This window comes from Natrix helvetica (assembly GCF_964273705.1).
Source record: "Natrix helvetica genome assembly, chromosome: 3".
Lineage (NCBI taxonomy): Eukaryota > Metazoa > Chordata > Lepidosauria > Squamata > Natricidae > Natrix > Natrix helvetica.
This window is the reverse complement of record NC_138549.1, coordinates 120,942,832-120,970,471: the sequence shown is the minus strand read 5'-3', so window position 1 is coordinate 120,970,471 and position 27,640 is coordinate 120,942,832. Positions and strand designations below refer to the sequence as shown.

At 39.6% G+C, this 27,640-nt stretch overlaps 1 protein-coding gene across 1 annotated transcript in view; it reads right to left on the bottom strand.

Moving 5' to 3' along the window:
- Nucleotides 1-819: 819 nt before the first annotated feature.
- SORT1 (sortilin 1) overlaps nt 820-27,640 on the bottom strand; it is a 50,376-nt gene continuing 23,555 nt past the window's right edge. The window contains exons 5-20 of the mRNA XM_081947049.1: nt 25,841-26,005; nt 23,040-23,113; nt 21,859-21,908; nt 20,617-20,747; nt 19,388-19,532; nt 18,715-18,870; nt 17,036-17,142; nt 16,332-16,434; nt 15,942-16,107; nt 14,698-14,888; nt 13,411-13,600; nt 8,514-8,630; nt 6,619-6,727; nt 6,050-6,156; nt 4,840-4,951; nt 820-4,609 (exon numbers count right to left, since the gene is read on the bottom strand). Coding sequence (XP_081803175.1) covers nt 4,595-4,609; nt 4,840-4,951; nt 6,050-6,156; nt 6,619-6,727; nt 8,514-8,630; nt 13,411-13,600; nt 14,698-14,888; nt 15,942-16,107; nt 16,332-16,434; nt 17,036-17,142; nt 18,715-18,870; nt 19,388-19,532; nt 20,617-20,747; nt 21,859-21,908; nt 23,040-23,113; nt 25,841-26,005 — 1,938 coding nt within the window. The 3' untranslated portion in view covers nt 820-4,594. The remainder of the gene's footprint in view (nt 4,610-4,839; nt 4,952-6,049; nt 6,157-6,618; nt 6,728-8,513; nt 8,631-13,410; nt 13,601-14,697; nt 14,889-15,941; nt 16,108-16,331; nt 16,435-17,035; nt 17,143-18,714; nt 18,871-19,387; nt 19,533-20,616; nt 20,748-21,858; nt 21,909-23,039; nt 23,114-25,840; nt 26,006-27,640) is intronic.

The following is a 27,640-nucleotide window of genomic DNA, read 5'->3' as shown; positions in this document are numbered from 1 at the left end:
TGCAGGACAATTCAATGCTGTATTAATCATTTCATTCAGGTACTTTTATACCAGGGGTGTCCAAAGTTGGCAACTTTAAGACTTGTGGACTTCAACTCCCAGAATTCCCCAGCCAGCTCTGCTGGCTGGGGAATTCTGGGAGTTGAAGTCCACAAGTCTTAAAATTGCCAACTTTGGACACCCCTGTTTTATACTGTTACTATTAATGTTCCTTGAAATTATTGTAACTCTTGTATTTCTGGATTGACTTTATTATAATTACTGGCCACAGTTCCGTCAACATTAATTTAACTTTTGCATTTGTTGAATTGTCCTGGGGCGAGCAGATTGTCTTTTTCCAGGCTGGGGAACTGAGGTTAAAAAATGCTGCATTAAAGAATTGGCAATTTCTTGATTGATAACAATACAAACTTTGTGGAAGTCAAGAGCAGATGCCCCGGTGCTCTTCCATTCGTTCTTATTCATGACCTGTTTAACTTGAAGCCTAGTTTTTCAAAAAGAAAAATATCTTGAGGCCTTGAGCTTCTTCCATGAAACAAAAGAAAGAGACCTAACCTTTCTAATAGAGAGGCCTTGCAGACTATTCACAGGGGAAATCAAAGAATTGGTCAAGCTGCTGTATAGAAGAGCACAATGGTTGAGAGAGTAAGAAGCAGTCAATTGTGAAGGCAAACCATGGATAGAAGCTAGATCTCTTCATTTATACAAAACCAGAATATTGTGCGGGAAGCCTGAAAACATGAGTTAAGTAATGCTTAATTGTAAGCATAATCCTATAAGAGCTTTGATACTCAAAGAGTAAAGGTAGACAACATAAACTCCAAATAAAAGCCAATTTATTAATTCTAACCCAAATATTGCAAATATACAGAAAAATACCAGTACAAATTTATAATATAGCCAGGCATATTTACAAAACTCTATACATGGCTCCTTTGTGTTATCTTTTTGCGTGTTGCCTCAGACTGTACATCTTAGGAAATTTCTGTATAGAGGAGTGCTATTAACAATGGCTTTTGGCTACACAGCATTCCGTAGCCATCCCACAGATGGTATGGAGAAAGAATGGTCTGCCTCGCAGGCACATTAGGAAGACAATTATGCTTCAAAGCGCATGCAATGGCAACACTGCCATGGTTGCTATGTTGCTTGGGCAACACTTACAAAACAGTGAGAAATATGTCACATTATCTACATATTCAACACTATGGGAGGAAGACTACCACTGCCCAGCGCAGATGGGTAGCTGTCATAAGCCCATGATTTACTGGGCAGTTTTCAGTTTATTGGAATGTTCTCACCATGTCAGTCAATGTACTCTACCTTGAGAAGAAAAGGCCAATGGAAATGAGGCAAAGGAAGAGGTCCCAGGCCTGAGAGAGATAAATACCCAATAACAAGATTCCTAAGCCTCTCAGAGATGCCTTAATACACAGGGAAAATTGAGATATATCAGAGAGAGGAAGTAATCACTTATTACATATACATTGTGCTGGGGAAGATCTATGACAGATTTTCTCCAACATTTCCAATACCAGATTTCAGTCGTCACATCCAATTTAGTGGAGCAATTTGATTCTACACAGTGGAGGTTCTGCCCAAGTATGTTTAAATAGTTTTAGAATGGAATAAAGGACTAATTATCTCTTTTAGTTCAAGAACTGGTAGCCATGAGCTTTAAGCAACATCATTGCACTGTACACGTTACTGATATATCAGGTGTGCTTGTGTATCATCCAATACTATAGCAAAAAATAACTTGTGGGATTGTTATGTGGAACAGGTCTTCCAGGAACAGACATTTCTTCCTGCCATTTCTCTTGTCTTATGAGTATTCCTGTTAGTGCATTTATCTTTTTTTCATCAGGGATCAACAATCTGGAAAGATTACTGCAGTACCCTGGGCTCAATTATATTATGCAATGGTACAAAGGAAGAAAAAGTATCAGAAACCACAGTAAGTCCACAAGAATTGAGAGGGATGGGGGACAAATTCAAGGCAACCGTTTGCTTTCAGGCTTCTCCCTCTCATGTTATTGCTATCAAAGGAGAGTTGGAAAGCATTATAACTTTAGTAGCTTGCTCTTTCTTGAAGTACCAACTGGCTTTTGAATAACTAAAAAATCCTAACTGATCTGATGCAAATCAACAGTGCCATGCTAACTGCCTCTCCAACAGATCAAGCTTACTCTTAGGGACCGCATCAGGAAGAAAGGAAAGGAAAATGAAGATGAATGATGAGACACATATTAAACAAGTGATCAGCAAAGAATGCAGAAGGTGGCAATTTGCAAATAGGAGTGCGTATACTAGATCAGGATGAGATTGTGTAATATATAAAATTGATGATATTTGTAATCACCCAATTTAGTGCAATATAAGCTCAATTTCCTCCATATTTAGTCAGCCCAGAGTCTTTGCTTACTCCCCCACCCAACAGCTATGATTTCCAATGCTGTGATAGCAGCATGTCAAGTATCATAACCTTTGGATGTATATCTCAAATGCCAGATTGGTAGTATGGCAGTAGAGAAGAAGAGAAGTCTCCTGCACAAACCTTGAATGGGTTTTTTTTTTTTTTGCTGGTTTAATCCTCTTCCAGGTAAGACTGAAAGAAGGGAATAGAGGGATGAACATCATCATGTAATACACCCTGAGATCCAGATTTAGAACTGACCTAAAAAGAGAGAGAGGCTCTTTTCCATTTCTTTTTAAAAAATTCCACTTGCCAAGCCCAATTCTCAAATGAGGAAAAGTCAGTCACAATTCTTTATTTTGAAAGAAACCAAATTCATATATCTGAAAACAAGGGTCTCTTTTTGTGGGAGTAATCCTTTAATGAAAGGATGAATAAAAACGATCAAGAACCAAGGTTAATGTTTATGAACATTCCTTTGGAGTGCAAATAAAAGGATTCCATTTGTTTTATAAATGAGGGGAGCAACATTGCACAGCGTTTTGCAGCTTAGTTATCACTCTGGATACCACAGTTGAACCTGGAAATGGTTTTCTAATACTCTGAAGCAAGCACATGATATCTGTAATGGAATCCCTAAAATAGTCTTAAAATATATTTTTTTAAATGAAGAATCCTCCACGAGTTTACCCCAAGTTTAAGGAGGGGGAACTTCAAATTTCAACTTCAATAACCACCTATTATGGTCTGTACACTGCAGCTCTTCTCTCCACCATTAGTGGAAAAACCTCACCATTGTTACAGTTGGATTTGCCCAATTGTGTTTCAGCAATTGACCGAAACATTCACTCAGGTGCCAAATGTATTGGAAAACATTCCTCTCCTTCCATCCCAACCTGCACTCCAAATATACTTTGGAGGATCAAAGAACCTCCCGGAGCACAGATGGAAACTGCAGGAGGGAAGCACTGGAGTCGCCCCATTGGGAAAGCAAAAGTTTACCCATATAAAACTCAAAAGTTGCCTATTGGGGTCTGGAGTGCTTTCAACTGGTCAACTGGTTTTCTAGTAGGTCAGTTTGTAACTAGACCTCAAGACCGTTTGAATTAAATATTGTGAAGATTCAATTTCTATTACTTTCAGAAAATCAAGCATATGATTTCACAAGGGTATTACAGCAGCTTAGCTGTACTGCTAAGGGGCTCATAAATCCACAACAGTAAAATGGTGATGAAGTGGCAAGCACCAATCTATTGCTTTCAAGAAAACAGTGAAAAGGAAAATATTGAAACCTTCATAGTGCTGCCACTAAGTAACAAAGGTTTCCTTCAAGGAACTGATCTAATGTATCTAATTTAGTACCTAAAGAGATAACGATTTAAATAACTCTTACTTCTAACAGATCTGTACCGCTTATTTTTAGATATATATATATATTTTTTAAAAAAAACCATTTTTTCCTATCCAGAGCTGTGTGGTTTGTTTTTGAATTTACGGCAGTACACATGCTAATTTCACAGTTCAGTTCCTTGGAATCATAGGATGTTGGGCCGCAAACTTATTTCAAGCCTTGGAGTCATCTTTACGTTACAAAGTACACATCTACCGATTTTGATTACATTTTAGATGAAACAAAAATAAAATGCATTTTGGCACACCGCCCATTGTGATGCTGGTTAATACCCACAATCTCTGACCAGCATCTCATTGCTCTGTTTGCTAGGAGTGTTGTCGTGCTAAAGAGCTTCAATGCAATTTTATCACAGTATTGGAGCGCAATGTGTGATTCCATTTTGGGGATTTGGGAGTTTCTTCCAGCAGCATAGTACATTGTACCTAGTAATGCTAATATTTAGTGAAATCCTTATTTCACAGTCCTATTAGTTCTCCTTTTAGAGCTGGAAAAATCTGATTAAAATAAAATTATATTTAAATTAAACAGCTTTCCTTCTTCATTCCTCAAGAGTTAGAGAACCTTGCCCCCACCCTTAAAAAAAAAATCTAATGCAGTTCTTGCAGCTCTGTTCGTTTTAGACATTTGATAGAAGCAAAAGGAATATAGACTCTCTCAGATACGGGAAAGGCATCCATATCGGAAATAAAATGGACTGTTGGCATTCATGCCCTTCTATAGCAGCAGCCAAGCCCATGAAGTGTGCAATCCTAGTGAGAACATCACTACTCCAACAAATCCTGAACAGAAAGAGAAAAAATAGTATAAATTAATTAGTGTTTTGAATTAAAGAGTTCCTCTCAAAGCTGGCTGTGGTAAATGTGAAGCCAGCCAGTCTCTTATCCCCATTATCTCAGAAAACGGATCGTCTTTTTAAACTGACATATGCTAAAACAATATAGAAAGACAATTCACAGTTGTTTAGGTTCTCAGCTAACCAATACGACTTAGAAAGATGCATGCCACTTGCCTCATCAGAATCATCATGGTAACCAGTTTTATTGGCACCAGATACGTCAAGTCCTTCAAAGCCATTCGCTTCTGCATGTTGCTGCAGGACAGAATACCGGTGAACCAGAAATCTAGGAATGTGGAAAACACTGATGAAAAAACTGCTGTGCATTCGGTTATATCATTTCAGACTCCTTTAAGAAGTTAAAAGTAGAGATCTTTTGAAGGTCTTAATATATCGGCTGCTATTACTGATCTCAATTTCTTCCGTAAACTATTTTGCAATAACAATAAGCTATAAAAAGTGGAAGGAATAAAGCCTTCCAAAATGATAGAAACAGGAACAGTGGTCAGAGAAGTTACTAAGCCTAGAATTAATCAGTCATTCTCATTATATCAGTGGTTCTCCAACTCTGTGACACTAAGTTCTCTCTAAATGATAAGCAATCCTCCGTCCCCACCCCATATACAACTAGACAACAAATCAAACATTTCAGTGATTGGTGGGTGTTTCTGACAAACGGCCAAATCTGATCTGAGCTTTATTCCTGCTCTGGGTGAATCTCTTGTCTCCAGGCAAACTGAAGGGAATCTTGTCACTGCTCTGATTTTGCCTATACCAGGGGTGTCCAAACTTGGGAATTTTAAGACTTGTGGACTTCAACTCCCAGAATTCTGGGAGAATTCTGGGAGTTGAAGTCCACAAGTCTTAAAGTTCCCAAGTTTGGACACCCCTGGCCTATACAAACCTGTCAGCTTAAAAAAAAAAACCTTTCTTCCCCACCCCATCCCCAGCTGCTCAGGATGCCCCCCCCCCACTTTCATGCCTCTCATTGATCTAAATCTAAAAGCAGATTTTTCTAGATTATTCACAGCAGCATCGCCTCATATCTGGAACAATCAGGTGGCTCAAAGGGCCCAGAGGCCACCTTTTCCCCACTGCTTTCATTCAATCACAAATCCCAATTCTGGAAACAAAACAAAATCAATGACTTGCTTTGGAGGCAAAAAGAGAGAGAGAGAGGGAGAGCGAAAGAGTTTAGCAGCATCACTCAGTTTATAGGAACACGTATCTTGTTTCTCCCTCATATAAAGAGGACATTGCTACTGTGCTTCAGTCTAGTTCTCTTGCTTCCACATCCATGTAACAAAGACGGCATCATATCGCCTGTTCCATTTTTTTCCTCCCTTACAGCTCTATTTTTGTCATTCTCCACTCCGAGGCTCACCTTCCCCCACAGACGTATTTCTTAATGATGACAACTCCACCGACAGCAGTGATGAGCATCAAGGCAATTACAGCCAGGATGACTGGAGTAGAGTTAGAGGAGGCATTCTGTAGAAAGAAAGCAGAGAGCTGCCTAAAGCTTTAAGTAACACATTGTTAGACACAGGACCACTGTAGTTACAAAGTGCTTCCATAATGATCTTTCTAGCATCTCTCAATTGCTGCTTACCAAAAGGTCCTGCACTCCTTTCTTGAATGCAGCAGATTTAGAAAAGCAAAAAGAAATTGGAAAAAGGTGAAGCCCTTTGCAATTAGATTTCCCTCACTCAAAATGCTAATCAGCAGCTAGACTGCAAAGCAGCTGGTCTCAGCAGCTGATGCCCAAGCTCATTTATCACAATGACTCCACAAAACTGAGGTTAAGAGTATCAGAAAATTTTATGAAAAATACGTCTTAGGCATTAATTATTAAGTGGCAGTGTCGTCCCCCCCCTCTTTTTAAACTGCGTTATCTCTTATCCACCACAATTATTTCAGGTTTTCTTTTCCTTTCTTTGTTGTGTAACATACCAATGGACTTGATCTCAAGTAGTTGCTTGTACACTTTTGTTTCAAATCTGTCTCTTTACGTTTGGGATTCTTTCCACCTACACATTTGTCCCCTGGAATCTTCCGATATCTGAAAAGCAAAAACAGTTTCAATAGGTACTTTTCTTCAATAGGTGATTTTCTTTTAAGGAGTGACAGCATCCCAAGCCAGCAAAGATTGCTCACCTAACCTTGAATTATCTTGAGCTCTACAACACTCCCCTACAGTCAGCATTATTTTAGGACTGGCCCTTAAAGTGATATTTAAACAATTAACATGATGGCATATAACAGAGGCCTGCGGGCTGGATGCGTCAACACATTGGCCATGCCCACCCCCATTTTAGCAAAAGGGCAAAAAGTTGCAATACATCACGTGACGACGTTATGCAGTGAGGTTTGACACCCCTGGCATATAAACAATGAATGTTCTGATCAAGCTCTTTGCTCTCTAAATATTTTGGCAATAGAACTTTTAGGTCAATATAACTTATAAGTCAGGAGAGGTTCGCCCAGAAAAAGAATCTTCTCCAAACCTCATATCCTCCAAATGTGCTAGGATTAAAACCTTTATTATCACCTCGCCTCAGGAAGCCTCCCCAGTGAAGTCACCCTGTCCAACTGGCAACCTGTTTTGTGTCCTTTGTGGCTGTGGTTTCTCTGGGAGGCCTTTCTTCATGGGCGATTTAGCAGGTCATCCAGTCTATCGCAGGACTCTTACTAGACCAGGGGTGTCCAAACTTGGGAACTTTAAGACTTGTGGACTTCAACTCCCAGAATTCCCCAGCCAGCCATGCTGGCTGGGGAATTCTGGGAATTGAAGTCCACAAGTCTTAAAGTTCTCAAGTTTGGACACCCCTGTACTAGACCTACCCCCTGGACCATCTCCAGTCCCAAGCCTGTTGGCAAGCTTTTTCAAAGCTTGATGCTGCTGAACTAGCCTGGTTAGCACAGGTTATCTCGCACTAGGTCTTCCTAGTTTTGAGCTGTCTTAGCTGTATCTTCTCCAACTGTTGGAACATCGACACACCTACGTAGCTGTCTGTTGCTTCCTTCTGGCTTCAATCTGCTTAACTTCCATCTTTTCCAACTCATGTGCTAATATAAGTGTCCCAGGATAATGTTGCATCTGGGTCAGTCACCGGGACCAGAGGTTTAGTCTTCCGAGCTTTTGCACTAGCGCTGGAACCCATTCTCAGAGAACCTCTCTCTTACCAGAGTCAGACACATTCTGGTGAGAGAAAAATTCCTTGAGGGTGGGCTCCAGCCTGAGTCTGAAAGTTCAGAAGACCTCTAGCCCTGATGCCGACCCAGTATGGATCTTACAACATTATCCTGGGACACTTATATTTGCCTTCATTCGTATACAACCTTTATCGCCAAAACAGGTCGGATCATTGAAAGGCAACAGGGAAAGAAAGGTCTGCCAGGCATTCCTTTCCAGACTTTGGCCAAACCGTTTCCTGTCATCATAGGCATCCCCTGATCCCATGGGATTTTTTTCAGTGGGCCATACTTTGGAGAAGGCAATGCTGTTTAACGGAGCACTATGAGACGCTAAAAAACCCAAACAGTTTATTTTACAAAAGGATCCACAAGACTAAGCCCATCTTCCAATTTCTCTTGCTGGTTAAGGACATCAATTTGCTAATGTATTAGGGCTGTGATGGCAAATCCCGCACCCCCAGTTTTTGGTCCCAGGAGGTTTCAGGGCCCAAAATGGGCCACGAGAGTGGGGTGCATGCACAGGGTGGAATGCGTGTGTGTGTGTGTCACGTGTGCATGCACAGGGCGCGTGGTGTGTGTGTGTCATGCGTGCATTATGGGCTAACAAAATGGTTAGCCATCACTGCCTTAGGGTCTTACAAGAAAATTACCCGCTGGTCTTTAACAGCTCTTGCTTCCCATGCAAGCAGAACTCCAAGTCATGACCCTTCAGCTCTGGTTGCTCCACACATTCAGATTGGTTTTCTGGGCGGAAATAGCCAAAGTCACTAGAAGAAAAATAAACAAACAAATACATAGGGAGGGGAAAAAAAGCCATTGACTTCATCTGAAACACATAGGCATGTTTGCACAAATATGTACTGATATTTAGCTTATGTGGAAAGAAGACTGTAAAGGTGTTGACTGTTATCATGATACGTGTGGTTATATAAATATCTGCAGAGGGGAAAGGTGGTGATTCAGATGCTTTATCAGGAATGCAATGCGTACATACACACGCACAGATACACACGCATGCATGCATACCCTTTCAAAATAAGTAAGGAAAGGTTTTTCCGTGGCAGGCATGGCAAGCATGGCAAGCAGAGGATGATACAGAAATGACAGGTGTTCCTGATTTCTGTTAAGTCTCTCAGCTATTTGTCTTCTATTTGATGGTGCCTTCCCAACTGAGTATGAAGATGGTATTCCTGAATGCCAGATTAGAAAACAAGAAAACTATGGTAACATTCAGGATCTGGCTGTGCACTATTGACCTTACCTAACGCGTATGACAGAGATCAGGCTGGTGGAAAAGATGAGGTGAAATTGTCACTGTTCTCTTTGCCATACTGGTCTGGGGACAAAAAGCCATAGTTGCTTCAGTTTATGATGACTTCATTCCCAACAAAGTGCCCTGCTTAGTAACCAGGTTTTTTTTTGAATGTGTCTCTTTGAGCGGAAATGACCAGAGCAAAAGGAAGATTCACCTGATCTACGGAGAGAGACCTTGCTGAACATTGGTAATTGGGACAGGAATTTTCAGCACTAAGCATCGTAAAGGACAATGTCATGTGATCACATTGATTAGCAATAGCAATCCCAGCTCTCTCCAATGATGTCATTAAATGAGAATTGTTCATTAAGCGAGTCCCAGGAGCTTTTGCACACAGCCTAGTAAGCAGATAAGGATGGCATGAGTGCTGCGGGCAGGGAGAAGATGCACGAATGGCTCACAAGAATACAGTAACTGCTGCAGGGGTGAAATTCAGAAGGTTCTGACAGATTCTGGAAAACCGGTAGCGGAAATTTTAAGTAGTTCGGAGAATCAGCAAATACCCGCCCCAGAATGGGGCGGGAATGCAGATTTTGCAGTATCCTTCCCCTGCCAAGCCTACAGAACCGGTAGTAAAAAAATTGAATTTGACCACTGAACTACTTGTATTGTTAACTCCACAGACAGTTTTTTCTGCTTGAGCTTACTGTATTGGAGGTTTCCAGACTGGTGATATCATCGCATTAGTGATATCATCATTATTAATGAAATGGGATGATATCGCCAGTCTGGAAACCTCCATACCTTACTTTCTTCTCAGTTATTCAGGATTTCAAACACTAGGCTATCCTGAATTATGCAGGTAGTCCACAACTTACAAAACCTCGTTTAGCAATAGCAATAGCACTTAAGACTTATATACTTGTTCACAGTGCTTTGCAGCCCTCTTGAAGAGGTTTACAGAGTCAGCATATTGCCCCCCAACAATCTAGGTCCTCATTTTACTGACCAGGGAAGGATGGAAGGCTGAGTAAACCTCGAGCCAGTCAGAATCGAACTCCTACCAGTGAGAAGTGAGTTAGCCTGCAATATCGCATTTTAACCACTGCTTCACCAAAGGTCTTTTTAGGCGATTTAGTCAAAGTTACAATGGCACTGAAAAAAGTGACTTACGACCACTGCAGCATCGCCATGGTCATGGGATCAAAATTCAGACATTTGGCAACTGACTCATATTTATGATGGTTGCAATGTCCTAGGACAGTGATGGCGAACCTATGGCACGCCATTTGTCAGGGCACGCGAGGCGCTGCTCTGTCAGCTGGTCAGCACGCATGCGCGTGCTGGCCAGCTGAGTTCACCCTTTTTTAAAGCCAATTTTCACCCTCCCCAGGCTCCAGAGGCTTTATAGGAGCCTGGGGAGGGCAAAAAGAGCCCCCTCCCGTTCCCCCCGGAGGCCCTCCAGAGGCTTCATGAGCTTTTCTGAAGTCTCCGGAGCGCAAAAAACCCAGCCCTACAGGCAAACCGGAAGTTCAGGAATGCACTTCTGGTTTGCTCGGAGGGTCATTTTGAGCACTCCGAAGGCTTCAGGGAAGCCTCTTGATGGTCTCTGAAGCCTTCGGAGCGCTTAAAATGACCCTCCGAGCAAATCGGAAGTCACTTCCGGTTTGCTCGGAGGGTCGTTGTGACTGCTTCGGAGGCTTCAGGGAAACCTCCTGAAGGTCCCTGACGCCTCCGGAGGGCCTCCGGGGTAGGCTGTTTTCGCCCTCCCCTATAAAGCCTTTGGAGCCTGGGGAGGGTGAAAAAAGCATGCAAAAATGGGGGGGTTCGCGCCTGTAGTGCGCACATGCACACTGGGGGGTTTCGCGCATTGCATTATGGGTGTGGCACGCCTGCACACGACCCCCCCCTGCGCTCCTCCTACTTATGGCACGCGAGTCAAAAAAGGTTTGCCATCGCTGTCCTAGGATCACCTTTGATAACTTGCAATTGCAATCATATTTATGATGGTTGCAATGTCCTAGGATCACCTTTGATAACTTTCTGACAAGCAAAGTCAATGGGGAAGACGGATTCACTTAACAACCGTGTCATTAACTGAACAACTGCTATGACTCACTTTACACCTCTGGCAAGGAAGGTCATAAAACGAGGTAAAACTCACTTAACGGATGTTTCACTTAGCAAATGTTGGGCTCAATTGTGGTCGTAAGTCAAGGACTACCTGTATTTGGCCATGTAGCAGGACATATTCTGAATGGCATTGTTCTGGACATCATTGAGTTCCATTTTTTCATGGACAGATCATTAGGTGGTGGCAAGTTTTAGTTTGGTGTAGATAACTTGTTGCCTTCTATCTTTTGGATTACAGCTCTCAAAGCGTCTTACTCTTGGCCATGCTGACTTAGGCCATGAACCTATAAAATTTGTAGGGATGAAAGATTTACTAAGAAATGTACAGAGATGGCTCTGAATGGTTTCCTGATTGGGGGAAGCATGTTCCTGTTTTAACAGCTCATGATTCTACTGAAGTCCCAGTCAACTGCTTGAAAAAAGGAAATAATACAGATAGTTCATGCAGTGCAATGATAAAAATACTATCAAACAAGATTGCCAATTTTCCAGGAAGTTCAGAGTGGTAGAGGAAAGCTTTAACAAATTCTATGAAATCTAGGCTAAAGCACATATTCAGGCCACATACTGCTGCTGTTTGGGGGGTTTGATATTCAACAGCAGTACTGCATAGCATCTTAGTTCTTGAATGATCTTCAAGATTCCCTTAATGTTAACTGGTAAACAGTAAGTTTGCTGAGAGGAAGCCTTATCTTAGACCTCCCACAACAAACTTATTTAAGATCACTGTTTTCTACTTTCATTAGTAATATAAATAAGAAATCTGGTCTTACCAGTTTACTGACTCCCCTAATCTTTTAAGAAACAAAAATGGGACACTGTATGAAACAACCAGCCAATTAGTTAGCGCTTGCTTAACAGCCTGCAGATTTCTCACTACCATTGGCGTTGTATATAACCTGTTGCAAACATCCAGCTGATGAGCTGGTTAGTAAAGATTCCCAAATTTCTAGAGGACTCTTTTTTTTTGCAACTGCCTACTCATTTTCCAGAATAAGCATCTAATTTGTAAATACATTAAATATTTAAAGCACACGTGTATATAATTGAATATATTATGTTCATTCACATATTGCATGAACGAAAAATACATGAAAAAAATAGATCTTGTGCCAAAATTAAAGGCATGCTATTACATTAGAATTTTAGAACAATTGCATTTACTGTTTGCTGAATCCTACTGCTGTGAAATATACCTTTTTAAAAGAAATATTGGCAAGTGCAGCCATAACTGAGAGCATAAGATCAGGTATTTTGTGCAGAAGCACAAAATAGTGCCATCTCAAACAAACCTATTAATAAAATCCGGTAATCATAACCAGCTTCTAGCATAGCTCTTACTGCTTCCTGTAGTAATCTCTAGAAATCTTTGTGACATACTAAGTCACATTGCTTTCTCTTGTTCACTAGCCACTCATTGCAACAGATTTTGTAGTTTGGACTATAACCATGTTATGCCACGTCATACACAGAAGGTGGCAGCGTTCACGCTTCATTGTTTTATTTTTTAATTTATTTGAATGTGGTTATTAAGTGTGGTTCTAAAGTACTATGGTTTTTTAATCCAGCCACTGGATTTTAAAAACATGTATAGCTTTGCAATTATATCAGATTAGACTATGATTTGTTCAGTGCTTAAAATAAAGCGTACTTTACTGCTATATGTGAATCAAGACAGTCTAATGTGATGCTTTGTCACCAATGATATAGATCAACTTCCCTGATGACAATGGAACTGGATTCTGCTGTCACAGCCTGAGAGAATAGAAGATACTTGAAGATGGTAGTAAGAAACTGGACAGTTTTGTCAGTGGAGCAGAAAAGAGAAAGCAGAAAAATGGGGTCTGACCTTAGAGGAAAGCGGGGGAAACTAAGAAGCCAGACAGTGTCTCTGGTACAGTTCAACCACAAGATATAACTGCAGATCTTGAGCAGATACTGTGCCATTATTACTGCCTAAAGTTAAGTTCTAGTGGAGAAATAAAGAGAGAAAAAGTAATGGCTCTGACCATTTTGTAACATTTTAAAAAGACCAAGAAAGGAAGAAGCTACTTTAAGCATCTAATGAAGTTTCCAAAAACAACTCATGAAAGCTTATGCCTTGTAGTAAAATTTGTTAACTGGCAAAGGTGCTACCACACTCTTGATTTTTAGCATACCAAAGAAAGTCATCTAATGTGCAAATGCAGACAGATGGCTGCTTGGTCACAATGTAGTCCCGGCCATTTTTACAGGCAGAGGATTTGCGAAGGCGTCTATATTCCTCCTTGTAGCCCAGTATGCATCCATCTGTGGGGTTACTGGGATTGCTGGAATGAGCCAACCACTTTGTATAGTCCTTTTCTTCACCTGAGGAAAGAATAAATGGCCAGATTTCTAAGATTGCCAAAAGAAACTAGAAAGAGTAGTAAGTGTTTTTCCTGACAATTTTCAATTATTCACAAAGTGTTACAATCAGGTATTACTGGACCCTAAGGGAATTGTGTAGTTTTTCCAGTTGAGAGTTTGCAAAGCTACATCTTATGGGCCATGCATTTGCAATACACACCAATCAACAGGAAGGAATAAAGGAAGAAATCCCCGCTCTCCTGTACAATCAATTTAAGGGAACAAAAATGGAGGAAATGTTTTGTACAATTACATAAACAGTCTAGGACAGAGGTGTCAAACTCAATTTCATTGAGGGCCACATCAGGATTGTGTTTGACCTTGGGGAACCAGGGTGGGCGTGGCCAGTTCGACGTCACTCATGTCGGGTGGCCTAAGCGCTCTGCAAGCAAAAACAGGCTCCAAGCTCCGTTTTCGGCTGGGATGGCCTCCTGTAATCCTCTGCCAGCGAAGAGGGGGAGGCGCAGGTCACATGCAAGTTGGGGAGGGGGCTACTGTGGTGTGAAAGCTGAGGGATGGAGACACAGTGCAAGGGCTGGGGAGCTGAGGAGTGTGTGGAGGCCGAGCGGAGGAAGGCATGGTGTGGGCGGGAGCTCAGGGAGGCCGAGGGAAGCAGAGTTTGGCACAATGTTCAGGAAGGCAGAGAGAGAGCCTTATCAGAGCAATGTGTGGTTTTCCTTCCCAGCTTCCTCATTGACTCTGCATGTCAACAGGAAAGATTCCAGATGGTGATTGTGTGACTGAGACGTTACAACTGTCATTAAATTCAAGCTGACTGCCAAGTGTCCAAATCATGATTACATAACTGTGGGGTTACTGGAAGAGCCGGAACTTTGAGGACCCGTTGTAAGTACCACTCATATTGCAACTCTGAATACTCACTGAACAACTGCTTGGTAAGCACGGACTACCCCGTATTCTAATTTTGAAAAGTACCAAATCACCTCTGAATAACATCACAGCTCATACAAGATGTTCTGCCTCAGCTGCTCTTCTGCCCTGCAAAGCCATAATAGTGTGTGGCTGCTGCTATTTCCATAAGTAGTAAGCTCACTCACAGTCTCTGCTGAGGAGATCTTGGAAATCAATGGTATATGAGATCCACTGGCGAGATAAGAAGCTCTCTTGAAATCCCCAGATGCTCACATTCATTGATTTTGCTCCAGGTTCTGATGCCAAACCAGTGAAAAAGATGGGTTCCTCACTGAAAAGATAGCTGTGCCAGCACTGTCCTTCATCTGTTGAGAACCTAAAATAAATAATGATTAGAAATTTGGTTTCAAATCCTGGCCCCCGTCTATTCAAAGTAATCAGGCAGCCAATTTAACAACTGTCCCTAACAAGATGACTCGTCTTATTAGGCTCCAAAAATGTGGAATCATTCAGGAAAACGAAACCCAATGTAAAACAACCCTCTCGCCACCTCTTTTTTTTTGGGGGGGGGGGGAGGGAAGGAGATGGTAAAAAAAATAGTTTTCCTCTCAGGAAACAAAGCTCCTTTTTTCCTCAAGAACTCGTGTTTTTACGAGAGAGTCCAGGTGAGCAACTGGTCAAAGTTGTAAAAAGTTTCTTATGATCCTGATTCAAAGTTCCAGCACTTTCCTCCCTCCCCACCAGTCATGCGATCTCATTTGGAGTGCTCGGCCACTGCCCTGCCTTTACAACAGTTTGCAGCATCCCAAGGACACGTAACTGCAATTTATGGTTTTTGCCATAAACCAATGTTTACTTTGGGTTTCCAACAAAAGTGGTCATTGCAAACAATGAGTTTGCTTAATGGCCAGTCGTTACTTAGTGATAGTGATGTTCACTTAACGACCACCACATTTGCTTAATAACTGCTGCAAAAAAAGGTCATAAAATCCGGTCAGTGATCCCAATTAATGATCAGCATGATTTATAGCTGTAATTCTGGACTCAACTACAATCGTAAATCGAGGATTACCTGTATTACCCCAAATTATATGCTCACTGCCACTTCCTTTCTTTTTTGCATCCTTTTTCCTAAGCTTTTTTCTTGGATATAATTCCATGTATATTAATTTCAAATTAAGTCACTTGTTCTGGAGAGTTTGGTTTTGAAATAAGATTATAAATTATCTTGCAATCCTTTTTATCTAAAGCTGGCTCATATCCATTTTCCCATAGTTCATATGTTCTAATTTCAGAGTGATCCAATTTGACATTGTACCAGAAAAACAATTTCTTTGAACTGCTACTTTAACCAGTAATGTGGAGGTGAGAAGCAAACAGAGAACTTATGTCCCCCCACTAAATGAATATGAGCAAAACTCTTGCATACTTAATCTCTTTGACAAAATGAGTTTGTTCAACAGCCACAATGATGCCCCCAGAGTCCAAGATTGCATAGTGATGGGGACCTTCAAGTGTCCGTGACCAGGTGTAGCCACCATCATCCGAAATGTAAACATCTGGGTTTGTTATTGAGATAGCATCTCCAACACTTCCTGCAACATAAAGCACCATAAATGGCAATTATACCAATTTTCTCACGAAGACCAGTCACATATTGTCAAGTCCTTTTAGTCTCTCACATCCTTTTACAGTGTATCTCTCCCAATTAAGCAGAGAGAAAAAGCAATCTGAAGGTAGTGAAGGATCACAGAAAAAGTCTCTGCTCTTGCACATTATTTCATTACATAATTATGTGTGCATAAGGTTAATTCATTACCATGAGAAATAATAATTCCAACAGCATTTGGTTCAGTCAGAGGTGCCATAGGTACATTCAGCTTCTGGGAGATGCTATAGGAGGCATGAATGTGAAGGTTGCACTGTAAATAGAAGACAATCCAAACAAGAATGAGGGACAAAATACAAGTGCATCATGGATCCAATTTCATCAAACGCAAAGCTAGCATCATTACTCGTCTCAATGCATCTGCCAATATAGAAAACCTTTATTAATGCAAAGCCAAGGCAGACTAAATTTAAGAATCAAAATCTCAAAAGTGAGGCAATTCATTCAGAACCTAGAATGGTCCAAGAAACTTTTTTCTTTAACAATTTAATAATTTTATAGGATCAACCGTCTTCTATTGTCTTCTTTTGGCTAAATTAAACCCAACTCAGTATACATTTTCAGCATTCTACTTTCCTTGCAAAATATTCTTCATAATATTTTTCACTTTAATGTTAGCCCAAATTCTAGGCATTAATCTGTTTTTTGCATATGAATTAAAACAACCCCACAAGTCAACATCCAACTGAGCAATTCCAAAGGCTGCTTAATACAGTATATCAATTTTGTTTGTGTAATATCTTAACATGATGCCTTGATCGCAGTAAAAGTTAGTCTGGACCTATCTATGTCTTTTGCTTGTCAACATTTATTAGGTTTACACCCCATTTTTGCTAACACATTAAAAAACAAACCTCTTCTTTATTTTTGGCTGTTGAGTCACACTTAGCATTTTCTGGTTTCCTCAAGTGTACCCATTCTCCTCCTTCATCAAAGGTAATCACAGACTGAATGGAATTATCTGATTGAAGGAAGAAAAAAGAAAAAAAAATCCATAACTTTGTCTAACACACTATAATCCTTACAATATCCTCAGAAAACCTAAAATTTGATGGGTTTGTTTGTTTGTTTGTTCTCCGAGTTAGACAGCAGCTATCATTCCAAGCAAAAAATACTAAAAAGCTTTTTCTCTAGCAACCTGTCATGTTTTATTTTTCAAAGACAGATTACACTTCAATTAAACTAAAAGCAGAAAGTATCTGAAATTTATTCAGGAAAATAAGTAGATATGGAAACTAATCAACAAGCAAACCATCCATTAGAGTCCTGCAAGAAAAGAATAATCGTCCTTCAATAATTTCTTTTTACAAGTTTATAATGGCAACACACTGTAGATTCTAGAGTACGTTCTTCTTAGGGACTGATTACGTTGTATGAAAAAGCACTAATTAAGCTAATGTAGCTAATTAAGATGTGAGAGAACTGTACTAATATTATTAGTTATGCAAATTAATTAAGTAAAATGTTGATTATATGAAAAACTGAATGTGAAGATACATGTTACTTAGAGAAAATAGATGGAAATGAAATGATAAATTTGGTTTATTTCTAAAGGGATTAAAAATGGCATTCCTTATGTATATAAAAAAAATTAAAAGTTGGAAAATATGGAAAGAAAATAATACGGCTAAAATTGGAAATGGAAATAAAATGTAAAATGAATTATGTATATCTGAAAATGATAAAGGGAGGAAACCAGACAACACTCTGTTTACAAAAGAATTTTAAATATGTAATTTAAAAAAACTGAGAAAGAAAGAAAAAGCATTTTATATATACTGATTTAAATTGGCACCTAATCATTAATTTTTCAGCAAATGGGGAAGGAAACAAGATATAGGAACACTGCTTGTCCTCTCTGTGTTACTTATGATATAATAATCATTCCTATGCTTAGAAGCAATTTGACCAATATATGTAGTTTGACCTCAAAGTTTCAAATACCAGTTCCTATGCAGAAGTGTTATCTTTCTCCTAGGTGCTGCTTGGAGTGTCCAAGCATGGGTTAACTTCAGCTTGCTGCCCAAGGACTGAGTTCAAAGTTAGGGTAGCCACTCCTCCCGCTCCCTTTAGAGGCTCAGTTGGGGACGCAGTTGGAGAGCTCTAGTTCTTGGACAGCAAGTTGGACTCTCCAGACAGTCTAGTGTAGCCTCTTTTATTATTTGTGTTTCAGAAGTGTAGGTTAGGAAGCAGAAATTGCTTGCCTTATATCACAGTTTGCCACATATTCATTTTATCTTCTTATTTTACACAAGCAATGTAAAAAGTTTTAATTTCAGACAGAAACTAATTAGTTCTAATCAATATCGCATAAACAATCACTGCCGAAGAGCTAATTTAATTATGGTTAAGAGCTTTATAAAAGTGCTGTTCCACAAGAACGTTGTCTAGATATATTACTTAAGAGTGATAGGAGTATTTCTTTCATTCTAAATGAAATTGTATCCAAATATTTTAACCATTTTCTTAGCAGAGTTCAGCAATTCTATAAACTTTCAGTGACAGTTAAAGAAATTTAAAAATGAAAACCCACCTTCTGAAAGCACACTGGTGATATAGGCGCCTCTTAGGGAGGTTATATTGGTGAAATCTGTCTCTCCCCCAGTGGTAGTATAGAGATGCCTTTCCAAGGACTTGGAGTATATTATACCTTGATCATCAGAGGTATAAATTGTTCCATGTCCAGTGTCTGGGAAAGAAATGGCAAATTGAAAGGAGAAAAACAGCATTTTACAGACGGTGGTTTTAAGTTGTATCATAATTCACCAACAAACTGTAAGTTACTACGGTAGAAAGCTCCTGCATACAATCTGTATTTTAGATCAGCCTAAAACCTATTGCAGTAATAGTACACTAAATGAACAACTACATGAAGTCTACCTAAGTAAACCAAAAACCAAAAACATGTTCATACAATGTATTTGTTTAAACTGGCGTGGAAAAGAAAGTTGTCAGGAAGCCCACATGTTTATATATACATACTGACACCGGGAACAGATTCTCAAAACAACAATTTGTAAATCTGCTGGAAATCTATTTACTAAATATGCAATTCAAACACTTTTGTCTTAAGTAAAATCTTTGTGCCGGTACAATCACAACAATTTAGAGAACCGTTTTTCTTTTAAAATGCAATTCTGTAACCATAATCAAACAAAATTTGGATATACTGAATGATACATCACCCACTTTGTATTCCCTCTCACCTCCAGGTTCATCTACATGCATGAACACCATGTCATCATTCGCTGCCAAAATAGAGTAAAATTGTTCTTGTCCAACTGAAGGAAGTTGAGCCATGTTCCATGTTTCACCTTCATCTAGGGACACATGGATTCTCCTTGTATTGGTCTAGATAAAGCAAAAATATTTATTTTCTCTAAAAACACCTATATTCATTTAGGAGGAAGCTGTTCATAATATGAAGCAACTAGAAAATGATTATGATGAGATATTGTTTTTATAAGACATATTTTTTTAAAATGTTCCTGTTTAGTAAGCAATGACAGAATTTCAAAGAACTTGCACATTAGAGCAGGCTTGCCCTTGAGGAAAAAACAACAAACAGAGATGGAGCACGCAAAGTGAAGTTCAAGTCCTCTGGGGCTCAGTTGGGCCTCAGGTCTAGTCAGTTCAGACAAGTAAAGACCAGTGTGTGCTTGGTGGTGGCCACTAGATGAACAAAGGAACTTTTGGCAATGGAGATGCTGGAATTATGGTGATGGAAATGATACATGTGCACTGAGAGTATCTTCTCAACTTCGGTAGAATAGCTTTTGCTTCCTGAATTTGAAAGGGTGGGAGCAGCCATTGGTAGGGTCTTGGACCTTGAGGCTGAAGGGTGCCAAAATGTATGGATGGAGGAATATATATAGAAGAAGCTGCAACAGATGGGATACCTGGTAGGAAGATCTGGTAGATAATAGGCTAGCTGTGTGAGGGAGGGCAGGCTACAGACAATAAAGAACAAGGATACTGGTTATAAGGTGAAAAGATCTGGCAACATCTATGGATCTCATAGCCAAACATGATACTTGGATTGTAATGGGAAAACTCGTGCATATGATGTTGTAAATCTTGGGAGGAACAAAAATATTGATGCAGGCCAGGAGAGAGGAAGAACCAGACCAAATTGGTTGGTGCTATTTCTCCAATCTTTCCCCAAGGCTAGTCAAGTATTTGTCTCCTTTCCACTCACAGCAACCAATGAAGTATTTTTCCATCAGCATCTGCACCATTGGAAGAACTATGAATAGTGTTGTTGTTTTTTGGGGGGGGGGTTGTTGTTTACTATATTTATTTTGGGCTTCTCGCAATACCTCAATGGCTCACAGTTGATGGACATTGCATTAGAGGAAAGAAAGAAAAAGCATGATACAAATGAAGGCACCAAGTCTATAGAAACACAAAAGAAGCCCAAGAATAATTTTCTTACTTTTTCTATCATCACAGATGCAAAAAGAAAACGACCACCTAGGCCAAAGGAGTAGATGTTGTTTCCTATGGTCCTGAATGTCTTTCCAAAGTCTTTAGTTTTCTTTAACTCCAATAATCCGATATCGGTTTCTTCAGAAGAGAAGTAGATGCATTAAGATCGCTCCATTTAAAAAACAGATCATTCCCTCCATGACATGCTAAAGAAACACACTAATCTCATCCCAACCTTGTGTAGTAACCCAGCCTGCATACTGAACGAGAGCATCTGAAGAAAGAATTCATATACATAGACTTCCATTTTGCAGACATCCACATCAGGATGGAAAACCAAACTACCTCAAAAACAGAGTGCTACAGGTGGGTCAATACTTGAAGACCTCTTTACATAAAAAATGCAGTTGATTCATATTTATATACGGGTTTTCCAACTGTTAATTCTCATAAGACAGCATTTTATATCTGATTGTAATAAGAAGGTTCTTTTATTGCTCACCATCACTCATGAACAGGTTCTAGTCTACACTTTTTAGTTCAAAAAGAATTAGCTATTTAAACTTCTTCTGTTACATTTACATGTTACATTCCCATGCAATATGTCATGGGAAGGTAGGAAAAATTAATTACTGCTGTCTTGATTATGGTTTCAGTGATACAATAGCGGTGTTTTTTTCCAATATGGCTAGTCAGATTTATATCTGTTCTTATCTTCATATTTATAAAAACTTTAGGTGTTATTCATAAGTAGTTTGGAAAAGGGGAAACATAAAAACCCAGGGTCATATGTCAAATTTCTTTCCTCTAAAACTTCCTTTAATATCATAATCAAAAGTTAATTTTATGCCATTTAAAGGCAATAAATACCTATTTACTAGGCAAAAGTTCTGTAAATTGGAAATGCAGAAGCAGCAGAAAAGGTTAATAAAAAAGAGAGAGAGAAGGGGAAAAACAGATTTACTGTAACTACTAAAAGACAAACTCCTGTTTCACAAGACTGTGACTTCTTATAATTACAATTTTCTATGGCTGGATCCCAGGGAAAAGATACCAAAGATTGATTACAAATATATAGATATAGCCAGAATATGATTTTCCCACATTAAAATAACTGCAGGTGAATAAGCTATGGTCAAGACTTCTTGAGGCTGTGGACTCAAAGAAAAGAATCCGTAAAAATCTGCAAAAAAAAAAAAAAAAGTTCTAAACTGAAGTAGCTCTATTTATTATGCTAAGAATTACTTACTACAAGAGCCATTCAGGTAGGTAGTAAAGAAGATGGTTCCACCAGAACCCCTAGGAAAGATCAAGAGAATATAATTAGTATAATGGTAGAAGCATGTAGGCTAACTAAACAACTGGGACTTCAATTCTATGGAATGACTTCATGTATAATGTTAAATTATGACTTCACTATGATTTATTAAATAACCTACAATTAACCAGATTCTGCTACTACACTGGGTTATGTGACAAAACTTTGTGTAGTTAATTACATAGAAACTACTAAATCAAAATCAGATCAGAATGGTGTAAAAGTATTATCTTAATTTCAGTAGAGAGCAAATTTTCCAGGTGTTTTGAAATTTAATTTCAGGAATGCTGTAATGTAACCCCAAAATATGGACATTTCAGTTCTCTGAATTTTCAATAAATTGGCTGGAGAATTATGAGGGATTTAGTACATATATCTGTAGGGTATCAGTTGGACAACATCATGTCTACAGAGATGAGTTGTCACAAACTGTATCTAGTTAGTAAGCCAAGCGAAGATTTTTGAAAGCTAAAAATGCATCAAGCGGCAGAAGAAGCATTAGGATTGTATGAAATCCATCGATAAGCCTCACTGAAAATACCAGTCACACTCTAATAAGGAATTCACTTCTATATAAATTAGACTACTGGTTATCACTATGCTAATAAGCCACACCTTACCAAGGTCTTATGCAAAAGTTTTTTCTCATTTATGTAATATACTTTTATTTGGAAATGTTAGGTCCAAATCTGACTCTCCCATGTTGTGGCCTGTGGTTATCTCTCCAGCTGTTTTATATCTATTCATTAAATTATCCTGGTATACTCAAGATGAAAATTAGCAAAAGCAATGCATTTTAATTTAACAGTTACAAAATTGGCTGTTCTTGCTATGTGCACAAAATGTTGAAATAATGTAAAATACTCATACATACAAGTTATTTTTCTAAAACCATATGCTACAATTGTGATCCCAAATAAAGTTTTTAATTACTTTGTTGCAACTGAGAAAATAATATTAAGCATTTTCTCAACAGCTTTCTTCATGTTTTTACAAACTACCAGATATAGCACTTTAATAGACACTTAAATTATGTTAATATACCTTAAACCTTCAATATACATTTAAGCTACTTTAATATACAGTATATTAACATTCATTAAGAAATTTACCATTTAGCCAAGCAAACATCTTTGTGGATTTCTTTCCATTTCTCACCAAATGTCTTTGATATCCACAAGCTACCCTGAAACATTTAGAAAGAGTTGCTTATTATTGATTCATTATATTCAAGTGACTGGCACTTAACAAAATAAAAAAAATCCATAGTAAAGTTACACATTTTTATGTTTATAGTGTATGGATTAATCTGTAACCTAATCTGAGCAATTTATTAAAAATTGCTGATGTAAAACAATCAATGAGTAAACGAAGATTAACAGAAAGCAAAAAAAGGAAACACTTAAAAATCATTTTATAATAAGAAAAATATATTAAGTCACTAGACCAAAAGTAAGATTGAGAAGAGGAACCATAGCTGCAATAGCAACTGAATTTCAGTAGGAGAAGGCGAGAGACAGATCTCTCTTGGCAGGCATTCCAAAGAACACGGCCTCAGTAAAGGTCAAATTTGTTGAACATAAAGAATAGCTTGGTGGATCTTTTGAAAATGTTCTTTTAACATCCTGGACCTAATTGCTTAAACCATTGAAAGTCCAGAACCAACACTTTGAAATGTGCTCAGAAACAGAGCAGAAACTAGTTAAAATCTAGAAATAAAAAGGATTTGCATACCCCTGAAAACCAGCCCTTCCCAGCCATGGCCCTACCAAAGCTTATTTAATATACCGTATTTTCCGGAGTATAAGATGCACCTTTTTCCCTCAAAAAAGAGTTTGAAAATCTGGGTGTGTCTTGTACACTGAATACAGCATTTTTTGCCTCCCGAAACCCTTCACCAAAATGGCCGTGCAAAGCCTTTAGGAGGCTTTCAGAGTGCTCCTGGGGAGGGCAGAAATGAGCGAAAAGCGGGCCGCTTTTTGCTCAATTTTGCCCCCCCCAGCCCCCAGGAGTACTCTATAAGCCTCATAAATGCTATGCATGCCCCCCCCTTTTTTTTGACAAAAAACAGGTCATTTTTTGCTCATTTGGGGGGGCACCCCCCAGGAGTACTCTACAAGTCTCCTAAAGGCTATGCATGCCCTTTTTTTGGAGAAAAAAAAAACAGGCCCATTTTCACAAAAAACAGGCCATTTCTGGGAGGTCTGCAGAAAAAAACTTTTTTTAAAAAAAGTGCCTCTTCAAAATCATGGTGCGTCTTATACTCTGAAAAATACGGTAAGTCTATCAATTTAAATTGGCCAAAGAAGCATAAATATACTTTAATTAAATGTATAATGTTTTACAATCCTAAAAAAAAAAGACTTGCTCATCATTAATTCTCCAAAGGAGCCACATCACAATCTTGGCTTGCTAGGGAAGGCCCCTGCCATCGCTGCCCCACCCCTCATTGCTAATATCCCCATTTTCTAAGTTGCAGACACCCAACTCCCACTGCCAACACTGCATTGACACTATGCCCCACCATCACCATCAACACACTGATGCCGATTCTGATGAAACCCAAGAACCTGCCATCGACACTGCCAATAACACAACTAGACTGAGATGGCCATGGGCCAGATGTGGCCAACGGACCATAAAACGTCTAAGTTTAATCCAGACCAGCGATGGCAAATCTTTTGTGGCTCATGTGCCATAAGGGGGGGAGAGCAAGGGGGTCATGAGCGGGCGTGCCACACCCATAACAAAATGTGCGACACCCCCCCCCCCAGTGCACATGCATGCATGAGAGGTACTCCCCCCCCCCATTTTTTTGCATGCTTTTTTCGCCCTCCCCAGGCTCCAGAGGCTTTTTAGGAGCCTGGGGAGTGTGAAAACAGCATGTTTTCACTTCGAGCTTGCTCGTAGGGCTGGTTTAAGCCCTCCGGAGGCTTCAGGGAAACCTCCTGAAGGTTCCTGAAGCCTCTGGATGGCTTAAACTGACCCTACGAGCAAACCGGAAGTCCATTACCGAACTTCTGGTTTGCTCATAGGGCCATTTTTTTGCGCTCCGGAGGCTTCAGGGAAGCTCCTGAAGCCTCCAGAGGGCCTCTGGGGGCGGGGGAGGCTCTTTTCGCCCTCCCCAAGCTCCTATAAAGCCTCTGGAGCGTGGGGAGGGCGAAAAATGGCTTTAAAAAAGGCTGAATTCAGCTGGCCAGCGTGCACATGCACGCTGACCAGCTGACAGGACAATGCCTCGCATGCCCTGACAAATGGCTCCGCGTGCCACCTGTGGCATGCGTGCCATAGGTTCGCCATCCCGGATCTAGACTAATCCCTATTTGTTAGCCCCCCCTTCCTCGTGGAACTGATGTTCTAAAGGCAAAACAAGTAAAAATGTTCCTTGAGCTCCATAAGGAAAAGCAGAATATAAATGCAGGTAACTCTTGACTTACAACAGCTGTTGGTACCTGAATTTCGATTTCAGATGTAAAACGTAACCACATCACTCAGAGACAGCAATGTCTGCTGATTTACTCAGCAATTTGCAACTTCCCCTGCTGGTTTCCCCACTGACCTTTAGAAGAAATCATTAGGAAAGGTTGCAAATTGCGATCATATGATCATGGGGTGCTGCAACGGGTCCTAAGTGCAAGCCAGTTAGCAAATGGCCAGATTGCAATCATATGACTACAAAGATGGCCAGAACAGGTCATAATCACAATTTATTTAGTGCTAATATCTGAATAATCATCAGTAAATCTAGAAAATATATATTTTTCTAGATAAAAATTGTAACTATAAGTAGTCATTCAAAATCATTCCTGCCCTCCCTCCCCACCCACAAATATACTTCATTTTAGATTACAAGATCACAATTTCAATTGCCACACCAATGATGATATCCCCATCCCCTTTCTCCAAATCTTACCTCAGTACTGAGGGTCAATAACAAATCAGAATTCTGAGGATGGTAAATTATTTGCATTAAAGGATGGAAAGGAAGATCTGTTAGTACAAAATTCTTTGCAAAATCAGACGATCGGAAGATTCTTCCACTATGGTATGGTCCAGATCTATCCCCAGTCAGTATCACCTAGACAGATGGAAAAGTAAAGATGAGAATCATCTTCCAAACGTTCACATAGGAACTCATCTGCACTGCCAGTTTATTATGTGTTGAAACTAGTATGCCTGATTCCATATTTGGAATAGTTTTTTAAAGGACAAAATAACTCCCTGAAAAAAAACCAAAAATAGGCATAAGTAGTATCCTAAGGTACAATACAATACAATACAATAGTAGAGTTGGAAGGGACCTTGGAGGTCTTCTAGTCCACCCCCCTGCCTAGGCAGGAAACCCTATATCGTTTCAGACAAATAGCTATCCAACATCTTCTTAAAGACTTCCAGTGTTGGGGCATTCACAACTTCTGGAGGCAAGCTGTTCCACTGATTAATTGTTCTGTCAGGAAATTTCTCCTCAGTTCTAAGTTGCTTCTCTCCTTGATTAGTTTCCCCCTATCGCTTCTTATCTACCCTCAGGTGCCTTGGAGAATAGTTTGACTCCCTCTTCTTTGTGGCAACCCCTGAGATATTGGAACCCTGCTATCATGTCTCCCCTAGTCCTTCTTTTCATTAAACTAGACATACCCAGTTCCTGCAACCATTCTTCATATGTTTTAGTCTCCAGTCCCCTAATCATCTTTGTTGCTCTTCTCTGCACTCTTTCTAGTAATGCAAGACACTGGATTTATGGCTTTTGTGATGACAAAAGGAACTGCTTTGCTATGCCACAAAGGGATTTTATGAAATCCATTCCGGAAATCTCTAAAGAATTAAACTATTCCTGCTTATCCCTCTAATAGAAATGTCATGGAAAGAAACATCTTATCCGTAATATATCCATGGACAGCCTCAATAATGTAGGATAAAACTGCATTAGGAGCAAAAATGTTTCTTTAGTTCTGGAAACAAACTAATGACAGTAATTTAAAATTCAGTATAAGTTAGAGAAACCACAACCATAACCCTATCTCCCTAATAACAGACAAGTTCTATACGATGTGCAGCATTAAAACAATTTGCAGCAAGAGAGGGAAGGAAGAATTAGATGATACTAGCCTGCTCTAACAAGTAAGGATGTGAGGTTGCATTGCAGAGCTGCCCAATTTTCTTCAGGTCAAGGGCTCCCCAGAGAAACACAATCCAAAGTGGAAAGTGATAGTTAGGAATCCAAAAAAGCTTAAGAAATACAGTTTGCTCAAACCTTCCTATGACCTTTTAAAAGCCAAGAAAAAGTCAATATTTTTGGCCCTATTCGTCAGCTTCATGAAGACATGGTGCCACAGTGCTTAGAATGCAGTATTACAGGTTAACTCTGCTCACTGCCAGGAATTCGATTCCTTTGATCCTGACTTGCTCATAGTTGACTCAGCCTTCCATCCTTCCCAGGATGGTAAAATGAGGACCCAGATTGTTCGGGCAAATATGCTGACTCTGTAAACTGCTTAGAGAGTGCTGTAAAACACTGTGAAGTTGTATATAAATCTAATTGCTATTGCTATTGCTACTCAGTAGATGATCATAAGGCCAGGAATGGGCCCGGTCAGTTTTTTGTACTACTGCTCTAGAATGCCTTGGCAAGTAGCAACCACTGGAAAACTAGTAATAAACTTAAATTCACTTAGGTTCCAACTATGTTAACAGCTCAAGTAACATCTTAAAACAA